The sequence below is a fragment of the Drosophila navojoa genome, chromosome 3, assembly GCF_054131105.1.
Source record: "Drosophila navojoa isolate 15081-1374.11 chromosome 3, UAZ_NAV_1.0, whole genome shotgun sequence".
Classification (NCBI taxonomy): domain Eukaryota; kingdom Metazoa; phylum Arthropoda; class Insecta; order Diptera; family Drosophilidae; genus Drosophila; species Drosophila navojoa.
This window is the reverse complement of record NC_142891.1, coordinates 16114620-16139391: the sequence shown is the minus strand read 5'-3', so window position 1 is coordinate 16139391 and position 24772 is coordinate 16114620. Positions and strand designations below refer to the sequence as shown.

General features: G+C 38.5%; 3 protein-coding genes across 8 annotated transcripts; 2 read left to right on the top strand and 1 right to left on the bottom strand.

Annotated features, from left to right (window-relative positions):
* Positions 1-157: 157 nt before the first annotated feature.
* On the top strand, positions 158-20822 carry LOC115563354 (protein FAM107B). Of its 6 annotated transcripts, none has more exons than XM_089258719.1 (4): positions 13297-13476; positions 13765-13917; positions 19872-20070; positions 20152-20822. In XM_089258719.1, exons 2-4 carry the CDS (start codon positions 13857-13859, stop codon positions 20420-20422), a joined length of 531 nt encoding a protein of 176 aa, XP_089114845.1. In that variant the 5' UTR covers positions 13297-13476; positions 13765-13856; the 3' UTR covers positions 20423-20822. The 6 variants fall into 6 exon arrangements, with proteins under 6 accessions (XP_030241990.1, XP_089114847.1, XP_089114845.1 ...); XM_089258718.1 differs by having other exon boundaries at positions 13297-13488; XM_030386129.2 differs by having other exon boundaries at positions 13297-13581.
* Positions 20823-21156: 334 nt separating this feature from the next.
* On the bottom strand, positions 21157-22970 carry LOC115563351 (uncharacterized). The gene is made up of 5 exons (XM_030386124.2): positions 22107-22970; positions 21884-22044; positions 21724-21812; positions 21360-21662; positions 21157-21293 (listed from the first exon to the last, which is right to left on the bottom strand). Exons 1-5 carry the CDS (start codon positions 22814-22816, stop codon positions 21231-21233), a joined length of 1326 nt encoding a protein of 441 aa, XP_030241984.1. The 5' UTR covers positions 22817-22970; the 3' UTR covers positions 21157-21230.
* A 319-nt stretch (positions 22971-23289) lies between these two features.
* LOC115563353 (uncharacterized) lies at positions 23290-24426 on the top strand. The gene is made up of 3 exons (XM_030386126.2): positions 23290-23504; positions 23560-23973; positions 24049-24426. The coding sequence occupies exons 1-3, from the start codon at positions 23358-23360 to the stop codon at positions 24346-24348; spliced, it is 861 nt and encodes a 286-aa protein (XP_030241986.1). The 5' UTR covers positions 23290-23357; the 3' UTR covers positions 24349-24426.
* Positions 24427-24772: the final 346 nt, after the last annotated feature.

Below are 24772 nucleotides of genomic sequence, written 5' to 3'. Positions count from 1 at the left end.
AATTTAAGTATATCAAATATCTTAATAAATAATATGCTAGTTGTTGTATAATTTATTTATATGGCTATCGCTGTTTGCAGTGTATTATAAAGTCGACTTCCACTCTCTAGCACACACAGTTACTTGTTTTGCTTTTGGACTCTGAGAGTTTTTGTTTTGCCTTTGGCTCTCAGTTCGTTAAAAACGTGCAAACGAGACGGACGTCACTTTTCGTGTCGCTTTATTGTCGCCAACGCGTCGCCGTCGCTCGGAGTCGGAGCCCAAACATTTGCTTCACATTTAAAGAGCTTTAAAAGAAAGAAACAGTAAAAAAATATATGTGATTATATATTTGTACTTGGTTAATTGCGAGTGCAAAAGAAATACGATACCAAAAGGAAAGTTAAAGAAAAACAAAAAAATCGGACGCAGCTTCCTTTCGGCAAACGTTTGTGTGTGTGTGTGCGTGCGTGTTTATATTTGTTTGTTGTTATTGTGTTTGTAGCTGTTGTTTCGTATTAGGCAAGCAGCAAAACGTGATATGCAAATAACAACTGTGAAACAACAACAGCAAAAACAGATAAAGCCACGCAGCAGCGAGATAAAACGAAAATTGCGCGCCAAAAAGTAGCAGCGAAATAAAAGGATTTATAAAACACACACACGGTCAGCATATAAAAAATACCTATACTAACGCAAGCAGCTGAGAGAGCAGTCAATATAGCAATAACAACAACAGCAGCAGCACAGCAGCAACAAAATCAAAACAGAAGCGCGCAAAGACGCAGTCTGCGAAAAATTCCAGTTTCATCTTGATTTCACCACTGCACAAAAAGGACGCCCAGAAGGCGACGACACTTGAAGCATTTGGCTGTGTGGTGAGTTTATTATTTGAGTTTTTTTTTTAGCACGTCTCGTTTTTTTTCGGTGCAATGTTTGATTTGGACGACGCAAGCATTTGACGTAAGTGCAAAAGTCAAGGCTCCGCTGTGCCGATTGTTTGACCTTTGGCATGGCATCGAGTGTGCACAGTCCTTGACAAGCCTTGTCATTGGCCCTACACCCGTTACCCTAACCGTTACTCAGGCAGGCACAGTGGTTGCCTTTGTGCTGAAGTATTAGGAAATTTGTTAAGAAATGTTTTAAAGAAAATATTGAAATCTGTTGTTGATTAATGCACTGTAACGAAATCGTAGTCTGACGCTTCAGCGTTACATCAGGTAGAAACAATATTATCAGATAATAGATTTATTGTCAAGGCCTTTGTTCCCTAAGCCATTGCAGCGAATCGGCTTTGTAACGGAAGCTGCTTATTTATGACGTGCGACAGGGAGAGAGATAGCGTTGGGAATTTACAAAATCTGTTTAGCTTAATTGCGTTTGGAATTGAGTGAAAATATTGATGAGCGTTGCAGGCGACATTGAAAGGGAACTGAGAAAATATTCAGTTGCCTGCATTTGAGTGGAATTCGGATATTGGATTTTGATTTTGAGACGCACCCTGAAGCCAAAGGCGTGATTAGAATTTGAAAATAAAATAAATAAAGATTATGTTTACTTCTGAAGGTCTTCAGCATAATTCATAATAATAAATCCAAGCAATTCCGATATTAACCTTATCTTGCTATTACAGCAAAACCAAAGACCCACGAAATAACTCATGCCGCATTAATATGTAACTGATAAAGCGTCGAGCACTCAAAACGAAAAAAATCCGCCTAACCAATAAAAATAAAACACGAATGGCCATGCAATTATCGTTTGGGGACAATCTAACGTCATTCGGGTTCACTGTGCCTTGGCCTCTGGCTGCTTGTGCTTTCTCCTCATTTCGCTCTTCTTCATAATGCGCCGCGTCCTGTGTCTAAGTGCATGTGTTTGTGTGCCGGTAATCAAACGTCTAGACGGGGAGATGATGTTGCAGCTTCTTTCGGTTCACTCAAACTCCTGCTCAAGGCGCAGACACACACACACACATGCATACACGCCTATATGCCAACATACATACTTGCACATAATCCCTTTTTATTGCGCTCTTGCCACGGAGAGGAGTCAAGCATGAAGAGCGAGAGAGCGAGTTGGAGTGCCGTTGAGTTCTGAGTGTGAATAATGGGCGTGGGAAACTCCACTCCACTCCACTCAACTGAGGTCGTCGTCAGCGTTGTTGTCGCCGTTGACGTCGCCGCTGCTCGTAAATTACAAAACCATGGTTTTATTTGTCAAAATTTGAAACTTATTTGAACAGGCGCCAAGCAACGGGCAGCAAGTCGCCAGCGAGAAGCGGGCAGAGCTCCTCAGTTCCAGTTGCCAGGCGAGTTGTTAATTTCTGTTATTTTTGTTTGTGTGCCTTTTGCTGCTGTTTATGTTTTGTTGCTCTTACTCGTGTATGTGATTAGCATGCTAACTCACTGCGCTCAGTTCGTTCTGCATGTGTGTGTGTGTGCCTAAGAGAGAGCCCTTATGAAAGCACTCGCAGACATACAGAAACGCACTCTACACACACACGCATGACTATGGACTTTTTCGTCAATGAATGAATTTCTAATTGGGGTTTTATCTAAATGGAATTTATTGAGTATGTTGTGTACAATAAGCTATGATTGATAAAGTGTGCGTACAACCCCAACCCGAAAGATTGTGTAGAGATACTCTTTTGATCTGCGGGTTGATTGATGGCTCTCGGACACTCTGATCATCAATTTGATTGGGGATTGCATAGAAATCATGTGCTTGTATTTGTGCACTCTCTCCTTGGTTGCTTCCGTCACATTTATTTCGGAAGCTTTTGTCGCATAATCCACTTGTTTTTTGTTGTTGTGCATAATTGCATTGTGTTCATTCGGCTTACAGTTGTTTTGTTCGAGCATTGCTACTTTCAATGGCGCAGTTGGGCTCAAGCTAAAAAGTCGCGCTTGTTCCCGCTAATTTTGTTGTTTTTGTTTTGTTTTATCTTTTCGCTCGTGTGTTACAATAATAAGTAAATGAGCTAATTCGACGCCGTTCCCACTCCCAATTACGGTGAGTGCCCCGCTGACTGGCAATGGGTATTGGAATGGGAATGGGAATGGGAATTGGAATGAGAATTCGCGAAAAGAGCGGCAAGGCAAGGTCACTCGAAACAATGGACAAGAATGAGAATGAGAGCGAGCTTAATGCATGAATGAAGTACACGATGCGATTACCGTATTCGTGGTATGTTGTGTGCGTGTGTGTGTGTCTTTGTATGTGTGCGCTCTTGATTACATATCATTTTGTTGTAGTTGCTTTAGTATGTGAATTGCTGTTGTTGTTGTCGATTAGCCATTTTTGGGAATTTGTGAATGCGCCGTTGCTTTATATGGTCATGTTTTGTGTTATGTGCGTTATTTCAATTGCGTCTTGATTAGCCAGTTTTGTTAGTGCGCAAATGTTGTGCTTTTCTCACCCTCTCTCTCTCGCTCTTACTCTCAGTTTGAATCTCACCTCTGCAGCTGACCAAATGTAGTTGAGCGATTGCGATTCCGGCTTATGCAATTCATTATGGCCACAATTCGCTGCAACAACAACAAAATGCAATTGAATCGCCGTTTGGTAATGAATGCCACACGGCAAGACCCCTTACCCCTTACCCCTTACCCCGATCCTAACTAACGCACGGCCAAGTAAGTCTTAGACAAAACTAAAAAAAAAAAAAATCACAAAAGAAAAGTGAAAACTTGTTTTGCTTTCTGCTGTTATTGTTTTCATGTACACACAGGGTGTACATGGTTTATGTCCGCTGTTTTGTTTTATGTCTTGCATTTGACTTTGACTTTTCAACTGCTTGTCGTCATCATCACTATCGTCATCATCATCATCATCCGCATCGTCATCGTCATTATCAGCCAGCCACACTGGTGCACGACGTGTTAACAGCTGTAACATGCATTTATCTCTTCACTCCGACAATTTGTTGTAGTCCGATTTGCCTTGGCTTTTGCCTTTGTTGTTGTTGCTTTTGGTTTTTATCTGTTCGCCCGATCGACAATTGTTGTGTTGGGTGGCAACCACTGTGCAATGACCATGACCGAAGCCACCACCGGCGTTGGCGCTTTCGATTTTTCTTTTGCCTTTGCAACCCCGCACGCAGCAACAACAATAATAGAAGAAGAAGAAAAACGAAAACAAAACCCAATTCACGAAGAAGGGGCAAAGTGAACAAATAAGCAATACAGCTGTGCTGTGGCTGCAAATGTATGAGTGACGCTCTCTCGCTCTCGCTGTTTGTTTGCCCCTTTGGCACCCAAGAGCCAAGAGAGCAAAACAAACAGAGACAACAACAGCAACAGCAGTAGCTGGCAGCATGCGTACATTTGTTTGTTTCTGAGTGTGCGTGAAAAAGTCTTATTGGATATATTCAACTTGCGCTTGCACATTTTGATGATTTCCTGTGAACTTTTGGATATTTCAATGTAAAGCGACTTGTTGCATGCGATACACATACACATGGCATGGCCCGGCTACATGTGGCGCCGCCTTCTGCTGTTGCCGCTGCTGTTGCTGCTGCTTTACTGTTAATGTTCTCTGCTTATTATGTTAATGAGGCTCCACCTAATGAGTTGCTTATACATACACATACATACATATGCATGTGTGTATTGTAGTATATATACAGTAGAAATAAACATATAAGAGACATTTATTAATGAGCTTAGCAAATTCGTATGTTCCCTTGACAAAATCAAAAACTAATGAGAGCATTTCGAAATACCGTTTGTTGCAGTAATTATAAATAGTGTTTGTCGTTCTTTGTTTCCATTTATTTTTTAACTAACCGCTCACTTGAGCTTTGTTTCCGTTATTTACGTTAGTTTAAAGTCTTTAGAATGATTAGCTTCAGCCTACTTTACTACTAATATTTTGTTTAATCTTTAAATGCATTTTGCTAAAAATAAATAAGAATTCTGATAATCGTAGTGAAGAATTTGCTTTTGTTTAGACTACAAAATATGTTAAACTAAAAATAAAAGAAAAATTTGATAATCGTAGGGATTAATATGCTTTACTTTTAATCTAAAAGAATAAAAGTGCTTGTATAAAATCGATTATAAACGATAAATACATTTACTAGTCCGAGTATAACTAATATTTTTACTATATATGTAAATATCAAATAACTTGAATTGGCCCTTTTAAACATTCCAGTAATCCGCTTAAATAGCACATATTCGGATTTTCAGCTAATCTGCTAATGGGATACCTTCCACTCAACTCTTACATACTTTTATATGTTACCATATTTTTATTATATTTAACACCTTAATTTTTATTTTTTAATTTTTTGCAAACCTTTTAATGAGCTTGGTCAAAGTGAAAGGCCAAGTGCGTCTTTTGTTTATGGTTTTTTTTTGTTTTTCCTTAAATATATTTTTCCTTACATTATTTTTTGGTTGGCTGTAAAATGTTTGTGGTAACAACATTTGCTGGCTCAATTGTTGCAATCTGTGAATTTTGTTATTGGTTAAGTGCGGCAATTTTGTTGCGCCTCTCGTTTGGCTTATATAAAATGCCACACAGAGTGTCTGCAGTGTTGCATCTCTCTCTAACACACACACTTACACCTGCTGCATATTTCTTGTTAAAAGCCAAACGTTATTTTATTTTTGAGCTTTTGATTGGCCAATTTGATGTTTGTTGGTCTTGCCTCCGCCGTTGCCGTTGCGTTGGCTCGACTCGTAGCCGCCTGATGAAGGCCATTTGTTGTTGTAATGCTCACTTACACGCATTATGATTTCAGATATTTCTTTCAAAAAGGCCGCTGTGTGAAATATCTTAACGGCAGCAGCTAACTTGTCTGGGACTGCTCTCTCAAATATGCCTAATGGCCTTATGTAATGGCCTTATGCAGTGGCAAGTGCTATAAGGAAATCAAGTTGAAATATTCCATATATCCATATAGCCTGTCCGATTGTTCAGGCATTAAAGCAAAAGAAAATTGCGAAATGTACCTGAGCAGAAATCTAAACAGTAGCTGCTGCAGTTATGGGGTGAATGTGAACATAAACCTGATTTTAATAGTTCATAAAGCTATAGATCATAAAGTTTATCATTCGCCAGTTGATTGCATTTGAATGCACTTTGATTAAGCAAAAACAAAACTGTATTAAAGCAACTCAATCGAAAGAATTTCATCAGCAATGCGAATCAAATTTCAGATATACATACATATACTCTATGCATAAGTGTGTGTACATAGTATATATCTGCTCTTGACTTTTGCCATCTGGCGATTACTTAATGCTGAATCTTTCTCGCTCTTTTCTGCCTCTATTCTATTCTATCAGCCATAAAAGCTCTATAAAAGCTGCTTATCTTGCATTACGTTTACACTTTTCATTCTTTTTAATGAGCCATAAATAGTTGCTTTTAGATAAAAGACATCTATGAGATTATGAAACCTTGAGATTATTTTAAAGTATTTTATATGTAAAGTAAAGTATTTTATATATATACTTATATGTATTTTATATGTATACATATTATATATTAGCGTATCCCTAATTCACTTAAAATTCTAGTATTCAGGTGTTGAAAAGCTGGCAAAAAAAAAAAAAAAAAAAAAAAAAAATAGGCTGTTGTCGAGTCTGTTTAATCGCACTTTGTTCGTTGCTCTCCCCCCATTCGATAAAAATTGTGCTTGAATTGGCTATTTGCTTGATTGGCCTGGGTCTGGGGGGAATTACGAAATCTTTCTTTAAATTAACTCTACTCTGAGTAGCTCGAAAAAAAAAAACTGCCAACGAATAAGTTACTAAAATGCTTTTAGAATACTTTTTAAATGGGGTAGAGCTTGAAACGGGGCATTTCGATTGTTGCATAGATTCTTGGCGAATATTTTGTTCAGTTAGGTTATTAAGTATGCGAAAGCGATGCTACATGAATATCTGTTAGCATAATGATATACAACTGTATATTATTATGTATATTTATATGTAGATTATTCAATATTCTAGTAATTCCTTCATACTTTAATAAAAACATCAGCCTTGAATTGAATTGAAAGATCTTTGCATAATCTATATAGTTTACCTTTCTAATTTGTTACTTTTCCTAAATTTTGTTTCCTTATTGTCGGAGAACTTAGAGAAGTTAACGTTCTTAATCGCAGACAATGTCAAATCTTCGTATAATAAAATGCCCATATTATCTGTTAAATTCCAAGATAACAAAACTCTAACAGGTCACAACTTAAAGTCTTATCTATATAGACAATATTGCTCTACAAATGCCTTGGGCTTACTAGTGATAACAATTATGAAAATGTTTATACTTTACCCACTGTCAAATACATTGAAGTTTATATTATTTAGAACTTTTCAAGTGTACAGGGTATCTGCTAGTCTAGTCCACTATTTTTACTACATTTCGTATATGTTGGTGTGTGTTTTTTTGAAAACGTGCTGTCAGCCGCAATTTGTTTATCGTAAATGTTTATGTGCGCTGCCTTTTTAGTTGTGCTTGGTGTGTTGTTTAGGTTGTTTATGGGGTATGCCAAGAACGCCACATGGGAGCCCGAGAGTCGAGAGCCGACAACCGACAATCGACAACCGAGAACCGAGAGCCGAGAGCCGGGAGGCTAATGCTTTGCTTTGTATAAACAAGTCATAGAATTTTTAGATCCGTTCGCGGAACGGCCATCGACGTGAACAACGGAACGGAACCCCAAGCCCAAAAACTGAAACTGAACAAAAAACCAGACCAGACCAGACCAGACGAACGATTCGCGGAAAAGGTCAGTGGGCACGTAATATTAGTCGGTTCCGAAATATTACTTTTTTTTTTTTTAATATTCGTTTAAATTTTTGTTTTTGGACAGTTAAAGTCGCTGGCTATTGCGCAATGTACAAATTGTGTCCGGTTTTATTTACGACTGACTATTTTCTTTTGGTGGCACTTGTCAAAAGTGGCAAAAAAAACACTAAAAACTAAAAACTAAAAACTGGTCACAAATTAAACTGAAAATTGCTGCGAAACGCAGCAACAAGACGACAAACGATGTCGCTGCGGCGAATTTCAAGTTGAATGAATGAATGGGCGAGTGGATGAGTGACTGGATGAGTGGTGTGAGTGTGTGAGTGCCTGTGGCAAGCAGTGAAAGCCAAGTAAGCCACTTTACGGCTGACTTACATTGTGAATTGTGAATTGTGAATCGTGAATGCCTATTTGGAATGCGACTTCCTGTGGCGGCTGTTGCCGCTTCTTCTGCATTTGCTGCACATCTCCCACTGGGCGACAGCTGCACTCCCATAAGACAACAGCCAACGGCGACACACACACACACAGAGCTAATTTGCCATTGCCGTGAGTCAGCTGAGCGTATAAATGGCAGCCCCGCCCCGGCTCCCTATGTGTACCCCAACTCCTCGTCTAATGGGCCACAAAATGAGCAGGCCAATAAATTCTGACACGCCACTAAAACTTCGAATCGAAAGGAAAAGCTAAAATAAAAACTAAACTATATCGCCAAGATCTTTCACCTAGACAAACGCCGCTAATTGAATGCCTTTACAAGTTTCAGTAAACAAAGGAGGAAAGCTATATAAATTGATCGTAAAATATACATATATGTATATATAAATGTTTCATGTTTTAAGTAAGACAATAAAATACGGCCAGCCAGGTAAACAGAAATTCTTTTTGAATTCTGTAACAATGGATCTGCTCAACAGCTGTTAACCAACTCCATTTGATTATTTTAAACAATATTTATTTATAGCCCTTTTTTTCTACCTGTGACAAAACAACAGATTTTCTTTCGCTTTTTCGTGCACAATATAGAGATGAATGACTTATAGAAATTGTATAATATGAATCAGGTTCCATATAATTGACTTATACGTAGATAAGCTACAGAGAAAACTTGCGCCAGATGTTCAAATGATTTCATAGTGCTCTTTTTTTAGCTATTTATTTCTTTTATTTTGTATTTAAATTTTGCTAAAAATGAAAGCTAACCAAGCAGAGAAACGGAAATGTGACTCATAGTGTTTTATAATTAGAATATTATATAACCATTTATAAACACTTAGAGAAGTTTAAGGAGTTCACATTAAATTGTATCAAATATTTCCTTAATATTGCTTTAGTTTTGTATAAATAAAAAATATATTTAATTAAATGCTATTTATAATAAAATAAAAGGTAGAGCTGATCACTGATCACTTCAAGATAGTAAAAATAGAAAATAGTATTTTTTTTTTTAATGCATAATAATTAAAACTTTAGTATATTACTGTGGAGCAGTCATTATGATGTTAGTATATAATGTAGTAATTGAATAATACTAATGTGGTATAAATAATACAAATTTGTAAAAATACTATGACTTAATACAGTATAAATTATATATAATAAGCTTATTTGGCATATTAAAATTTGGTTCTCTATTAAGGCTACCTTTAGAACTGTTACATATTAGGCAGTGCAACTAAGATATCCTTGGAAAGGGTAACGTCTATAAATTCGCATGTGTACGCGTAACATCCATGCAAGGTGTGTGTATATATGTACATAGATGCCTGTCTGTGTGTGTTTGGGTGTATTTCTAGTGTATTTTTTTTTTGTGGGCGGGTCTCTTGGGGTCGAGGTCTTTGAAAAGTCGCGTGTGCCGTGTGCCGTGTGTCGGCCCGTTTAATGTCAAGCAGACAAACAAGCCAATAACAATAACAATTCCAATAACAAAATACAAACACAAATACAAATAGTAAATACCACTAAATGGCAATGACTAACACGCGCCTACAATGACTGCCTGCCCGAGGATGAGTCTGGCCGTACTTCAGGAAATATATATAAAAAACCCCACGAACTATAATAACTGGCAAATCGTGCGACAAATGTGTGAAAATAAGTATGGAAATTATGGTCTAGAGATTGCGTTTTACAGCCTGTGCGAGTTACTTATCTTTAATTCTTTTCACAGTTTCAATTACTTTTATATAGAATTTTATATCTAATGAAGTAGTTAGGCTTATATGTTTTCTGTATAACACGAGAGTAAAATCCGTATTGTTATTTCACAAATATTCCATATAATTTCCTAAAAATATATTATATTCGTAATATATATTTGTGCAATGATTACAAGTTTTATTTTAAATGTTTAGGAATTTTTGTTACTCACATATTTGAATAATTTTTATATTTCTATAAATTGACTCAGATTTTTATATATGCATTGTTAATTTTATGTATATACTTACATTAATCATACATATTAACATTTGTTAAAAAAAAAACCTGTTTTATCAGCGCTGCAAATTCTTGAATTGTTTACTAATTATTTCCAGTTCAATTGAAAGTTTTAAAATTCTTAATTTCTTAAACATTTTTTATATAATGCAGAAATTTTAATTAAATATTTTTCATACTTTTTTAATTTTTTTATTGCGTTTATTGTAGAAAAAATCCTCTACAATTACAGACAGCTCGTACGAATCTTCGGCAACTTCTCTAGTTTTTACAGTATAAATAAACAAAACATTGTTTGCATACCTTTCAATCAGCATTTGGCTGAGATAGTAGAAAGTGCAAAATTGTTAAAATAATTTAATATATATATAATATACTTAGAGTTGCTACATGATACAAATATATTCTATTTATAAATATTGTATATATTGTATTTATTATTTCCAAGCGTTTCGCATTTGCATTAGCCAATAATCACTGTGCTAAAAATATGTTAAGAATTTGCAAACATTAAAAGAGCTCGCAAAAATCAACAAACATTTTTATGTAAATTTTGATTAAACAAAACTCGCCTTGAACCAACAAAAAATATATATACATATAAAATATATATATATATGTATATGTATGAAAAAATGTGTATTGAACAGTTTGAAGGCGCACGAAAAGTCTTTCAACAGGCGAAAATATTTGCATATATGTATATATATATAACATATTTTCAAGTGTAACGCACCTCGTTCAACTTTGAGCTAGACATAACTATGCTGCGGGCGACGGCACCCCCATTCGCGCGCAGCTGAAGGCTGGCTAATAGAGAGCTGGGGCAGCCACCTCTGGGGACACACAGCTGCAGCAACAACAGCAGGAGAAAACAAAGTTCCTGTGCGGTCGTTGTTGCCGTTTGCTGCTATCCTGTTGAAAAATCAGGGAAATCTATTTATTGATGTTTTCGCCAAGTCGCAAACGGTGGGCCTGGCATAGAGCATAGAGCATGGGTCCATGGGACAATGGTACAACGGGGCCATGGGGCCATGGCAACAGTGTTCGATTCGTGACGTTGAAAGGCGCGAGCGACCCCTACGCTCGGGCAAGGAGAGTTGGATTGCTGCGAAAGTTTACGTAAAAGCTCCCAAAAAAGCTTTTCGCTTGCGGCTCCTGCTCGTGCTCCTGTGCTGGCGACGTCACTGCTCCTGTTTTCGATTTGCGGCTCCTGTTGCTCCTGCGCGTCGTCCACTTGCGCCCGATTGCTGAACGCCTGCTGTTTTGAGGCGGAGTATTTGAGTTAGAGTTGTTGAATGGCGCGCTTCGCTCTGCCCCCCAAAAACAGCGCCAGCTCCGGCTGCTGCTGTTGCCGTTGCTGCAGCAACTCAAACTCCAATTTTACGCCTGGAGAAATGTTGGCAGTTTTTTGGCTCGGTGGGGCAGGCGGAGACGAAGGCGACTGGAGTCAAGACAAGAAGTTGAATGTCTTAGACGCTGCTGCATCTTCTCGCCCTGGCTGTGGTGGTTGCTAATTTATTCGATTTTTGTTTTGCATTCGTGTGCGTGTGTTTTCCGCTGTTCGTGTAGCGGCCATTTTCTCCATGGAGCCAATTAGCACCAGGCGAACAGACGACCAGAGAGAGAGTCTGCCAATGTGTGCGGGGGTGTTTAAGGCTGTTGCTGGCTGCTCCTACGTTTGCCCCTGAAAGAGATACACACACGCACACCTATACACCTACTACACGCACACACTCAGCTGGCATCCAGAGAGCCAATCACACACGCAGCTTCCGTCGAGCTTTGCCCTTGTCCACGTATACAGCAGAGGCTGCCACAACAGCAGCATTTCCACAGGTCAAGGCGAACACAATGCATGCGCGCGGCGCGCCACACGGACCGATTTTGCAGACTCCTCGTGTGCACTCAAAAAAATAAAGAAAAGAGAAACAGAGGAGAGGCTGAGCAATGGCCCGAGCAAGGCTAATGAAGCTGAGTTGTGGGTTAAATACATATACCATACACATATGCTATGCCATGAAAATGACAATTCGGGGTATAAAGGTTTTGTGAATATGTATGTGACAGGCAGAAGGGACGTGGCAGCACCCGAGGGGCGCTAAACTGAGTCTATGTAGCCAATGTTTAAGAAAAACACATTTAATTGCTTTCATTTAATTCTATTTTATTATAATAAATATACCGAAAAATATTATATGTGGTTAAAATGACTTAAATATACTTCTAATATATTTACAAAGTTGTAATATTTTTTTTAAGTGATTTTTTAAGTTTGTATTTTACATAATATAAAAGAATGTATGATTGAGATACAGCTCAAGTTTATATATGATTTATAGCTGAGTCTGTTTACAAATTGTAAAAACAACAAACAATAAATTCGCTTTAATTTATTTAAAAAATTTTTTTTGGTAAAATATATTGCAGTTTTCCTTGCCTATATTATGTAAATAAAAATAAAATAATTAAAATGAATAAAGAAATTATTGATAATTAAAAAACAAATTATTAAAAGAATTGCTATTTAAGGCATAAAATATATACATTTTTACTCATATTCAGAATGATATAATAATCTATACCATATAATATATTAACTGCCGATTGCTGGAAAATTCGTTCAGTGTATGCTGTAGGCAGTTCATGTGTTGCTGCATTTCTCTTAATTTGATGTTCGGCTTTTTGTTGCAAAGGGTTGCTGTTGGCATTGTGTGTTTTCCGTTATGGGGCGGGGGCCGGTGGGTGGCGAGTGCAGAAAAGCTTTCACTTTCGTAGCATGCAGCCAGGATGAAACAATGGATGCGTTTTTGCATGTTGCCGTTAATGTCTGTGTGTGTGTGCGTGTGTGGCAGTTGTTCGTGCAACGCAAATTTGGGTCACTTGTCGCCCCATTGGCGCACCATTGCATAAGCTCTGCCACCCATTTAAGGTGTTTCTCTCCATCTCACTCTGTCTTCCGCTGTGTCTGTCGCTCTGTGAGCTTCGCTGTCTTGCTCTCGTTTTCTCTGATGTTGCAACAAAATGAGGAAGCCTAAAATAGCAAAACGCAGCCGCATTACGTTAGTTGAAGCAGCCGTAGCTGCCTCTGCTGCTGGTAATCGATTGCAGTCGCTTGCCACGTCAAGTCCGCGTCCGAGTCCGAGTCCCAGTCCCAGTCCGGCTAGCTGGCCGGGCCAGTTTGAAGCCATAAGTCGCATTGATAAGAACAGCAGCTGAAAGCGAAAGGCAAAACTAAAAGCGAAGCGCAAAAGCCAACGCGAAAGCGAAAGCCAATCAACCCATGGGGCAAGTGAAAATGCAAGTGCCAACTGTGTTTTAATCTCAACGCCAACAATTAGAACAACAACAAAATCTGCAGTCCGACACGAGTTGTTGCAAAGAACAACTAAAGTAACTTAGTTACATTTGTATTTATTGCCCGAGGGTGCAGGTGCTTTTTTCCCCCCATTTTTTTCGTTTTGTTTTTATTTTCGTTGTGTGAGTTTTATTTTACATAACTGTTGAAATTTTTACAAATTTTATTGTGTGTATTTATCATCTTTTGTTCTCAAATATATTTGTATATTTATGTAGCCAAATTTAAGTGTTATCTCTTCCATTTTGTGTACTTTGTGTATAAACATTCACATAAACAATTGTGTATAAAACAAACAAAAATCAACAATATGCAACGTCCGACGCCGCATATCTCGACGAGCATCATGAGCCGCATGTCCATCTTTGAAAGTGAGTTAAAGCTGAACTGAAATGTCAATTCTTCTGATAGACAGCAGCAGCAGCAACAACAACAACTACATATACAATATATAAATATATAAAGCTGGTGAAATCCGTTTGTTTCGGATGTTTCTTGCAAATGCCTTGTTGACGCGTGCGGCCGATGAATTCGTAAGATATTTGGCCATAAGCTTTGTATTTTGTGCGAGAGAAAACTTTACACATTTCATGAGATCAACTAAGCAGATATCAACTGCAAATAAGATTTAAGTATTCAGTCGGTGTTTGAGCAAAATATTGTTGACTGAATCATAAGATTGTGTGAAGAGTGCGGCCAAAGCAAGAGGCAGCTGCAAAAGCGCTTCGATTGATATCATCTGAGAATTTCGATTGATAGAAATGTATTTGTTTTATATTATTATATTTATATATTAATATTATACATATTATTTTATACATATTTATATATTTAATGTGTATATTCATGTATATTATACATTTATATGTTTTGTATAATAGTCCTTTGTCCATTCTATGAAGATATATTATATATTTAAAACTCTGGGTTTTCTCTTGGAAATCTGGTATTTGATGCCTCCATCATACATTTCGCCTAATTCAAATTTTCGTATACACACTTCTTTTTACATTGTAACATCTTAGTTGTTGTCCACTTTAAACAATTGAATAAGGCGCCAGCCATCAATCTTAATTAATTTCTATTCAAATGCAATTTAATGATGCAAATGTTTAATTATGTAAATTCGATTTGAAGTTCATATTTCTGGAATTGCCTTTTTGCCCTCGAAAATTGTGAATATGTTAATGGTAGACTGTCAAACTGAGTGTGATCTATCTTATACGATATTATCTAAGTTTATGAATGCGAGAAAAATATTTCAAACTGCAGCCAGAGTACAGCCACATAAGTACAGGGTATTTGTCAAAAAAAAACAAGTAAGAACGTTGCAGTCGGGCGCTACCGACTGCGGAATACTCATTCACATCCCGCGGAAAACTCTTTTTTGTAAATTGCAAATTTTGTTATTTTAGCTTATTTTATATTTTTTAAATATTTAAATTTTATTTTCATATTTTATAAAAATCTTTCCTTCCGTGTTATCAATGCCTATTAAGCCTATTTGTATATACATATACATACATACATATGTATGTAGGTAGCTCAAGCATATAAATGTCGCAATTTGATAATACATATGCCGATTACCACGCCCCTAGTGGCCGTAGACACCTCATTTTTGGCCAGTTCTTAGAAAGAGCTAACGGTAACGTAAATGCGAAATTTGAATGCTTACGCTCAAAAAATGTGAAAATTACAGGGTATTTTTCGATATGCCACGCCCCCAAAGAGGCGTGACAATTATTTTTAGGGCATCGATAGAGGACGTTATCAGTAACTCAACTATCCAAATTTGAAGCTTCTAGCTCTTAAACTGTAGGAGATATAAAGTTTTGCGGCTTGCCACGCCCCCTTTGGGCGGACATATATCCACCATAGCTTGTTGGACTTGGGTGGTCAACTCGCATATATATACCAAATTACAAGTCTCTAGCATGAATAGTGCCTAAAATATAGCCAAATTTGAATAATTACTATATCTTCAGGTCCAATTTGCCACGCCCTCAGTAGGCGTAAACATAAAATTTTTTCATCGGTCTTTATAGAATTATAGCATTAACTCACGTGCGAAATTTCAACGTTCTAGCTTTAGAACTTTATGAGATACAGTTTTATCTGATTTGCCACGCCCCCAATGGGCGTAGATATATCCACCATAGCTTTTTGGACTTGGGGGGTCAACGCGGATCTACATACCAAACTTCAACTTTCTAGCTCTTCAACTAACATGATTTCTGGTATATCGGAAAATGCATTTTCCGATTTGCCACGCCCCTAGTGGGCGGATCGGGAAAATTTTAACACTTTATAAATCGGAGTTATACACGAGTATGTGTTCCAAATTTCAAGTCTCTAGCTTCAATAGCGGCGAAATGAACTGCGTTCATACGGACAGACGGACAGACGGACAGACGGACAGACGGACGGACGGACGGACGGACAGACGGACGGACAGCAAGACGGACATTGCACAAAACCAATATACTAATTCACTTCGTGAATGAGTATAAAAAAAAAAGTGCTACGTCTAGTTTAACTTGTTAATATAACTGCTTATCTTGCTCACTTCAGCTTAGTGAAGCTTAAGTTTATTGAATAGATATATTAATCAAATATATCAGAAGAGCACATTTAGTTGTGGAGGAGATCAGTGATTGCCTAAGCTGGGGAAATTATTAAGTCAAATTGAAGAAGAGGCTTAGGGATAAATAGAATAATTTCAGAAATTTATATAAATTCATTTAAAATACAAATGTTTAGTCAATTATTTCTGGGTTTTTCTTATGTTCATTTAATTGAGTAACAACTTTATTAACCCAAGCTATAGTGAAGTCATCTACGTAGGACCGCGCTGCAGAGTGGAGCCAATTGTGCGGCGCGCAGCTTGAGTTGACATCAATTTCTGTGGACCATCAATCAAAAATTCATTTGTGGAGAGTCGCAGCGCACAATTACAACAAATTAGCGCTCATTTAACAATGGGCTTTGTAATTTGTTCAGCTCGTTTCAGTGGCCCTGAATGGGTCGCAGCAACCTTTAACCTTTTGCTTCGCTGGCAACTTCAGAGTTATGAAAATGATTTGAACATATGACGCTGTTGGCCAATCGGAAATTGTATGCAAATCTTGATTGATTGATTGATTTGCATTTTCATTTGCATTGAACAATAGACGAGTGTGTTCGACATGTCGAGGGCCCACTTTGCGGCAGCTGCAATGCAGCGGCAGACACCATAAATGATTTCCACTGTGCCATAGTTGGGCATGCAGACATGGACGACTCGGACGATTACGATTGCGATTGCGATTACGATTACGCGCTGCAGTTTAACAAGTTTTCACTTGCGCAAGTGGCTGAGCAAGGCAACAGCAACAGCAACTACCCCAACCCCAACCCCAAGTCCAATCCCCATTCCATTGCCCACAGAACTAATGAGCTGTGCGTGTGTTGGTGGGAAATTAAGTCAAATGAAATAACAGTCGACAGCCTTTATAAGGGCCCGCCGAGCCCATGGAGAAACTAATTATATGCAATTTGTTTTCATCGAGTTCCTCCATGTCCGATTCGACCCACAATCAGCCAGACAAATGCAGCCAACAATTGGCTTCTTGTTGTGCGACTGTCTCTGCGTGTGTGCGTGTGCGTGTGTGAATGAGTGAGTGAATGTGTGTGCGTGTGTGTGTGTGTCTTTGTATATTTAATTTATCATATGAAAACTTGTAATTTTGTCAAGCAACAGACATTACTTTTAGCTGTCTGGAATGAAAGTTGTGATACCCTGTGCACGCTTTGAAGATTGATGAACGGGGTGTATTGTGTGATCATCTAATGTATGCATATTTTTGTTCGGCATCATTAACATTTAGACTCTCCATTTGCTCGGCTGTCCGTCCGCCTTTCTATAATTTCTTTTATATACGCCTTTCATTTTATAGGCCCATACATATATAAATAAACCTATCCGTCTATACATTCTTGTATCTGACTGTTCATCCGTGCATCCATTAATTCAGTTTAATTTAATCTATTTTCTTAATATATTCCATCAAAGATGAACTATAAAATTAATTGGTTTATCTACTATCTGTTTATTCACTTCTTTGTTTTTACTTTTATCTATCCATCTCTCCGATCATCTAGTCTCTAGAATCGTTTGCTAATCGTTTACTATAAGTTTAACTTTAAATTAGGTTGAATATCAACACTTGCCAAGTAAAAATACTAAATTAACAATCTTTAATAAAGGGTATCAACAAGTCACTCTCGCATATTCATCTAGTTTGCACGTCATGAAACAAGTTTGGGGCAATGGAAAATTCGAGCTTTACTTCATATGACCCGCAATGCAAGAAAGCTAATAGAACTAAGCGTGCTTCAAGTTAAACTAGGCATGACACTTAAGTACAGTTAGGCCCGGGTCATATATCATATGAAGAGAGCGACACGTAGCATAATTGAAAACTTTACGCTTGCAGTGATATGCATATGGGTTAACGATCAGAAGCCCTAAGCCAGTCAATGCAAAAGGTCTTTTGTTTTCCACTGACGTTAGCTACGACGTGAAGTGGAATTTGGGATAGGTCTACGAGTCTTGTGGAGCTGGGTAATGCGAGAAGGTAGAAGCTTAAAATTTAAAATTTATGTTGTAATGTATTATTAGGCTTAAGGAGAGTTGATTATAGGAAGTCCAAACTTCAAATGAATAACAACTCAATTACAGTAGAGGTTTTATATATAGACAATAGATACTTCAGTTCATAATTCATATGTATTCTATCATATCATATTGTTACTATCAAAACTACATTTTGTATGCTCCACTTTCGCATTGCGATAAGAACGATTGGGCATGGGTACTGGCTATACGATTTGTTTTATAGTTTGATAATACTGTATATAACTGGACAACTGTAAAACTAGGAACTAGAATTTTTGTTTGTTTTGGGTGAATAAGTTATCTTTCTAGTTTTAAATAACTTATAAAGCTATAGCTTTTATTTAATATCTATTAAATAATATTTGCCATTTATGTTTTATCTCATGATAATTCTTAATAGTCTTTAATAACTTTCTAAGAGCTAATCTCTGCATATATTTTTTAATTAAATCAGAAATGTGGCTCGACACCTAAGACAACTAATGCTTTCACAAAGAAAAAACAAAACTTCTCATAATTAAGTAATATATAAATATGTCTATTATATATCTAGACATATACATATATTATTATTATATATTATATATTTATTTGCATTTTTCAACACTGGGTCAGCCTCACCATTAAAGACCAAATGATGTTATGCAGTCTCGGCCGTATAATTATGATGTTCCGATGCCAAATGCCTCGGTGAACTCGAAGACACATTTAATGGCCCGAAGTCATTAAATTTGGTATGCAACACTCTGGCCAGCGAGCTGTTATATATTTATGGTATGGCATGGTCTCTGGCATGGCATAGTAATATAGACATGTGAATATTCGTTTGCCTCCCCATTTACTCATTTCCTTTTTACACATTTGCATAATTTTGGCGGGCATAAAAATTTGCTCATATGCCAAATGTGCATTATGATTCAAAATAGTTTCCGAATTGATTTCGCGCTTTTAAGTCGAATATTTGTTGAGAACATAAATTTTAACGACTTTCACAAAACGCGTTTGCGTCAACTCAACGGCATTTCTTTTCAGTTTCTTATCAACGACTATTAATCTAGTTCTGGTTCTGGCTAAAAACCAAAGTTTTTCTTTTCTACTGGTTTTTTATTTTTTATATCTTTGGCTTGTTTTTTTGCTGCTCCAGAAATGTGCGCCCAAATGTGGGTTATTATGGTGAAGGGGCGAACAAAGCGCTGCAAAGAATTTCAGAATTGACTCGTCTGTGTCTGGGTTGGCTTTGCCTTTGGCTTAAAGCGGTTGTTCTTGTTGTTGTTGTTATTGCTGCCGCTGGTGCTTTTTTGTAACAGATAGGCAGTTTTCTGCTGCTTCTTCTGCTTGTCGTTTTTTTTTTTCTTTCTTTAGTGTAACAACAAATTGACAATGACATGAATGTAAAGAAATATTTAACCTTAATAAACGAACGCGACTCGAGAAGACATCGACCGCTCTTTTGTTGTGACTGGCTCATATATCTTTCTCGTTGTTGTTGTTGCTGCTGCTGCTGTTGGGCATTGTTTGATTTATGGAACGAAGGCCAAGTGCCAATTAAACTCAGCAAACTGACAACGATTCTGATGCCACTTTTATTTAATGCCCATAGAAAGTTTAAGACGACAATCTGATTCGTTCGTAATATTGATCGGCATTCTCTTTATCTTTATGCAGATACAGCGACGCGTAGGCATAGTTTGGCCGAGCACTCGATAGACACAATGATGTCCATGTCCACCTCGCCGCCAGCGACGCCAACGGGCGTCCAAACGGATGCTGAGGGCCTCATATTGCCAAAGAAGCTGATCAATCCCTGCATGGAGAACACCGATCGCAAGGAGCTGCATCGCGAGCTCAAGTTCAATGCACGCATGTGAGTAGCAAATGAAAATTAATAGAATTGATTGACTGATCTCTGTCTCTCCCTCTCTCTCTCTCTCTCTCTCTCTGGCAGTGGTAAGAGTGTGCTCAATCAGAAGAGTGAACTTCAACGTGCCTACGAGAAGCAAAAGGAACGGCATGCAGCGGCCATCGAGCAGCATTCACCCGAAACGGAGCTGGCTGGACTGAAGGGGGAGCTGGGGCGTGTGATCATGGAGCGGGCCCAGAAGCATGGGGCAGCGGCACAGAAACAGGATGCCGAGGACGCTGAGGAGCGTCAATATGTCAATCCCGAGTATTTAAATGTGCGCGCCAAGCTGCGTACGGCGCATGCGCCCAATTAAAAAAATAAAAAAAATGCAAAAAAAAAAACAAAAAAAAAATTAAAGCAAATGAGAAAATTCTGTAATCTTTTGAAGAGCTAATCTTAGTTGTGAGCCAACCAAATTTCTGTTTAATTAACTCAACGTTTTATGTGTGTGTTAACCAATCTAATTAGTATTAGTCTTTATACTTTGTTTATATCTCGAAGAACGTAAATTTAGTTTTTTTTCATCGATATTGATATTATTAATTGATAGTTTATAAGCCGTAAGATTATGATGTCTAGAGCTTCTTTTGTTCTATGTTGAATGACGATAGTTTATTATGATTACGATTACGCTTAAGTTAAGATTATGATTTCTGCTTTGTGTATAAGAAAACGAAACAAAACAGTGTATAAAGTTTTAGTTGATTAACAAAGTTTCTTCTTCCAAAATAACAAACCCCAACAAATTGGCTGAATGAATGTACGTTTAGATATAGTCATAGGTTTGCGATATATGATAAAACAGGGGCAGTCGAAGATAGTCTAGCATCTAAGCCTACCGAATGTTTCGAGAGTTAAAACAAAAGTGAAACAAACTTAGGCAGTGTGTATATGTATATGAACTATTTTATGTCGAGCGACTACTTGTTGCAGTTGCAGGAAAAATCTAAAAACCATATAAATAAATAAATGCTATGTATACAACATATAAATATATATATATATATACATATATATATATACAAATAATATATCTATATACACAAATTTAGTTTTCTGGTATTAATAAATTTTATTGTAGCTAAACGTTAAGAAAAATCTTCTTTATTGTTTTGTTCTCTCTATTTCTTTCCCTTCTTGCCTCCCTTACCTTTCGGCGGTGGAGCGACGGGCGCCTCTACCACCTAAAAAAAATAATATATATAGAAGATTAGCATATGTTTAGCTATATATTATATTATAGCGCTTACCGGTGGCTTGTTTGCCGCCTCCCGTTGGGCAAATATCTCGTGAACCTCAGCAATTTTCTGATGAAACATTGGTATCTGCTCTCGGTAGAATTTTAAATCGTCTACGGCCTTTGATAGCTTGTTGCGTGTTACTTTGATCTCGTTGTCGACTAGCTCCATACTTTTCTCATATGCCGATTCCGTTTCGCTAATACGCCGCTTATAATCCGATAGCTCCAAGTCGTAGGCCAGATAACAGAGATCCGTAAAGTATGTAAACTCTTTGGCACGATCCTTGTAAAAGTTAACCTCGTCCTCTATGGCCTGCAATGGAAGTTACTTATCAGACATTCGAAAGTAATACTAATAATAATAATAGCTCCACCTTAATCTCAAGCTCGTCGCTCATGAGAGACTGCTCCATTGTCGTTTGGGCCCAATTGATGCGATATCGCGCCTCAATAGGCACCCCAACTGAAATAATATTGAAAATTGATTGCGTATATAGAATAGTAATCGGCTCATTCTGGAGTGCCGGTGCTTACAATCCATGTGATTGATTCTTTTATTCAGTTCCTTGTGCCTGTAGCCGCCTGGATCAGCTGTGCGCGGTGTTTTCTGCATTGCCTGCGCTAACTGTGCTTGCTGATCCTCCTCCTCCTTCCGAGTGTTTGTTACCAGCTCCATAATATCCACCTGGGCATCTCTGTAGTACTCAGCTCATTAAGTTCTCTATTATTGAACTAACTATTTAGAGTGCGAGTTTACCTTATGAGATATAGCGAGTTACTGCAGATGTCACCCTTGACCCTGAAATCATCGTAGAGTGCATCGACAAGTCGTATGATTTCCTTCAGGTCCACACGAAACTTGAAGCAGTCCATTTGACCCTTTAACTCCAGCTCAACGTTATCCAAGTAGTTCTCGTTGCGTCGTTTGAAGCGCCTGAGGTAGTCCTCAATCGACCAGCTGAACATCCGAAGATTCCGATCCACATTCGCTTCGTGACGCCACATATCGCGCACCACGCTCATCCGATACCTAACGTCCGTCAGCAGACAGAGCACGGCAAAACAGCCGATCGCTTTGGCTATACTGCCGTAACGTACCCTCAACAACTTATTGATGTCCAGCACACTGAGTCGCTCATCCAGCAGAGGTTTGATCGACTTTTTGAGGGGATAGGCTGTCACCCTAGCGTACTTATGAATGTCGCTCAACAGTTTTTCCTCCGCACTGAATGGATATGAGCCGAATCCTAAACGACTGTACTGTCTTTTGGGAATGAAAAAGTCGCCCTCCGACGGTAATCCCAATGATGGCGGCGGCACATCATAGGGCGCAAACAGTTTTTTCAGGAACGAATCTCGGCATTGATCGGGTGGTGCCTCAGGCAGTGGATATTCATCCTGCAGCTTTTTTAGCATTTCCAGCCGCTTCTGCTCATATTCGCGGATTAATTTCCTACGGTTCAACATTGTGCTTACTTGTACTTGTACTAAGAGCGCAACAAATACGGTTTTTTTTTGCTATTTTTTGTAAGATGGAGTAGTTTGAAATGTATTTTGTGTTCCTGGGTGTGTATAATGATGTTGTAAGTATAGTTGACTAAGTGTAATAGGATTATAAATATATGAGCTTGAATCTAACTAAAGAGGGCTAGATGCTTTGCAAGTTATAGAAAGGTATAAATCACGTGCTGGCAGTGAGTTCCGAGGAGCTCATAATATATCTGATCTGATTTAGACTTATATTCTATCAATCTACATATATTTATTTATCTATCTAACTAACTAACTATCCCTCGATCTTTTTATCTAGTAAAGATAGAGAAATACATATATCTACCATTGTATCTATATTGTAGTACCCCAAATGATTTGTCTTTATTTTTTTGTAAGTGTACCGGAAACTCAAGTGGGATGGTTTCAATCACTAAAACATTCTCGATCGCAGTTGGCCTTGCGCACAAGTTGCTCGGGTTTGGGTATTCCATGTTAGTTCGTTGACAAACGTACGATGTATAGACCGTGTTTAAAATCTAAAGTATTTGAAAAACAAACTCCATTTATGTGGTGCGGCAAGCAGGGCAGCGGTGCCGAATCGATTGGCGACTGGTCTCTGGCGGATCGCGAGGATGCTGTCGATGATGACGATAATGAGCAGGTAACTTCAGTTAGAGTTCCAGTTTTAAGATGTTGGCTAGCCTAATTGCCGTTAGGCGCCCCCCACAGCCATTGTTATTGTGGAGCCACGACAAATGCGCCTCCCAACGTCCAGCACCACCAGCAGCTCTAACAGCAGCAGTATGAGCAACGGTATTGGTCTCAGTCATAATAATAATAATAATGCTAGCGGTGGTGGTGGTGCTAGTGGTGTCGGTGGTGCTAGCAGCAGCAGCAACACCAGCATCGGCGGGCACGCGCCCGATTGGTTTATGCTCCCACAGGCAGTGGATGTGAACAACGATGTGATGCGTCTGGTTAGCAGCCTCTCGACGGTGGTCCAGATCCTAACACGAATGACTAATGCGGCTGCCCAAGAGCTGCGCCAGCATCCCGAGCGGGAGGAGGGTTTTCAAGGCCTTCGGCTGTTGCTCAACTATGCTGATCAGATGTACACTACGCTGTTGCAGGTAAAAACTTCTAAGAGTAATCCAATCGATATATGAACCGACATACATATGTATATATAAATAAATCCTGTGCAGCCCCAGCCCTTGCCGCCGGAGCGACCCGCCTCGTCAAATAGGAATGTTAGCGAGCAGTCGTATAATCTTTTCCATCATCTCTTCGAGCCCATGCTCGTCGCCCATCCGGAAAGGGTGGAAGATGTGTCAGCGCGCCAATCGCAGCCAGTGGATCGATCACGTGCCTATCCTTATCGCGTAGTGGCCGTCGCGGCCAGTGCGACAGGTATTCCAGGTGGGACACCACCTGGCTCGGAAGCAAGCGGACCAATAGCGCCAACATCGGCAATCGGCGCGAATGTATATCAGATTCGAAATTGACATGGCAGCAGCTTCCCTGCAGCAATGCGGCTTAAATTGTTTGTGAATAAATTAATTGCACTGCAAGTAACTGTTAAAGAGTTGACTCTATGTGTGTAGGTTTTTAATGTCTAATGTGTTTATGTCCTACTCCGATACATTTTGTTGCGCTCTCTATCGCACTCTCGCTCGTTCTCACTCAACGACGAACAAAAGCTAACAGCACAATTGGAGAGATATGTAAATTACGACTTGTGCCCGCTGTCAGTTAATGTTAACAACATGCAACGGTAATTTAAGCACAGTTTCAGCAAAGCAAACAAAGTGCACATAAGCATGTACTCACACATACACACATACATCACACTCACACTCAATTAAAACATCGCCGCTACTCCCACGCGCGCTCTCTTACTCTCTGCAAGCAAACACAAATAAACGTGCG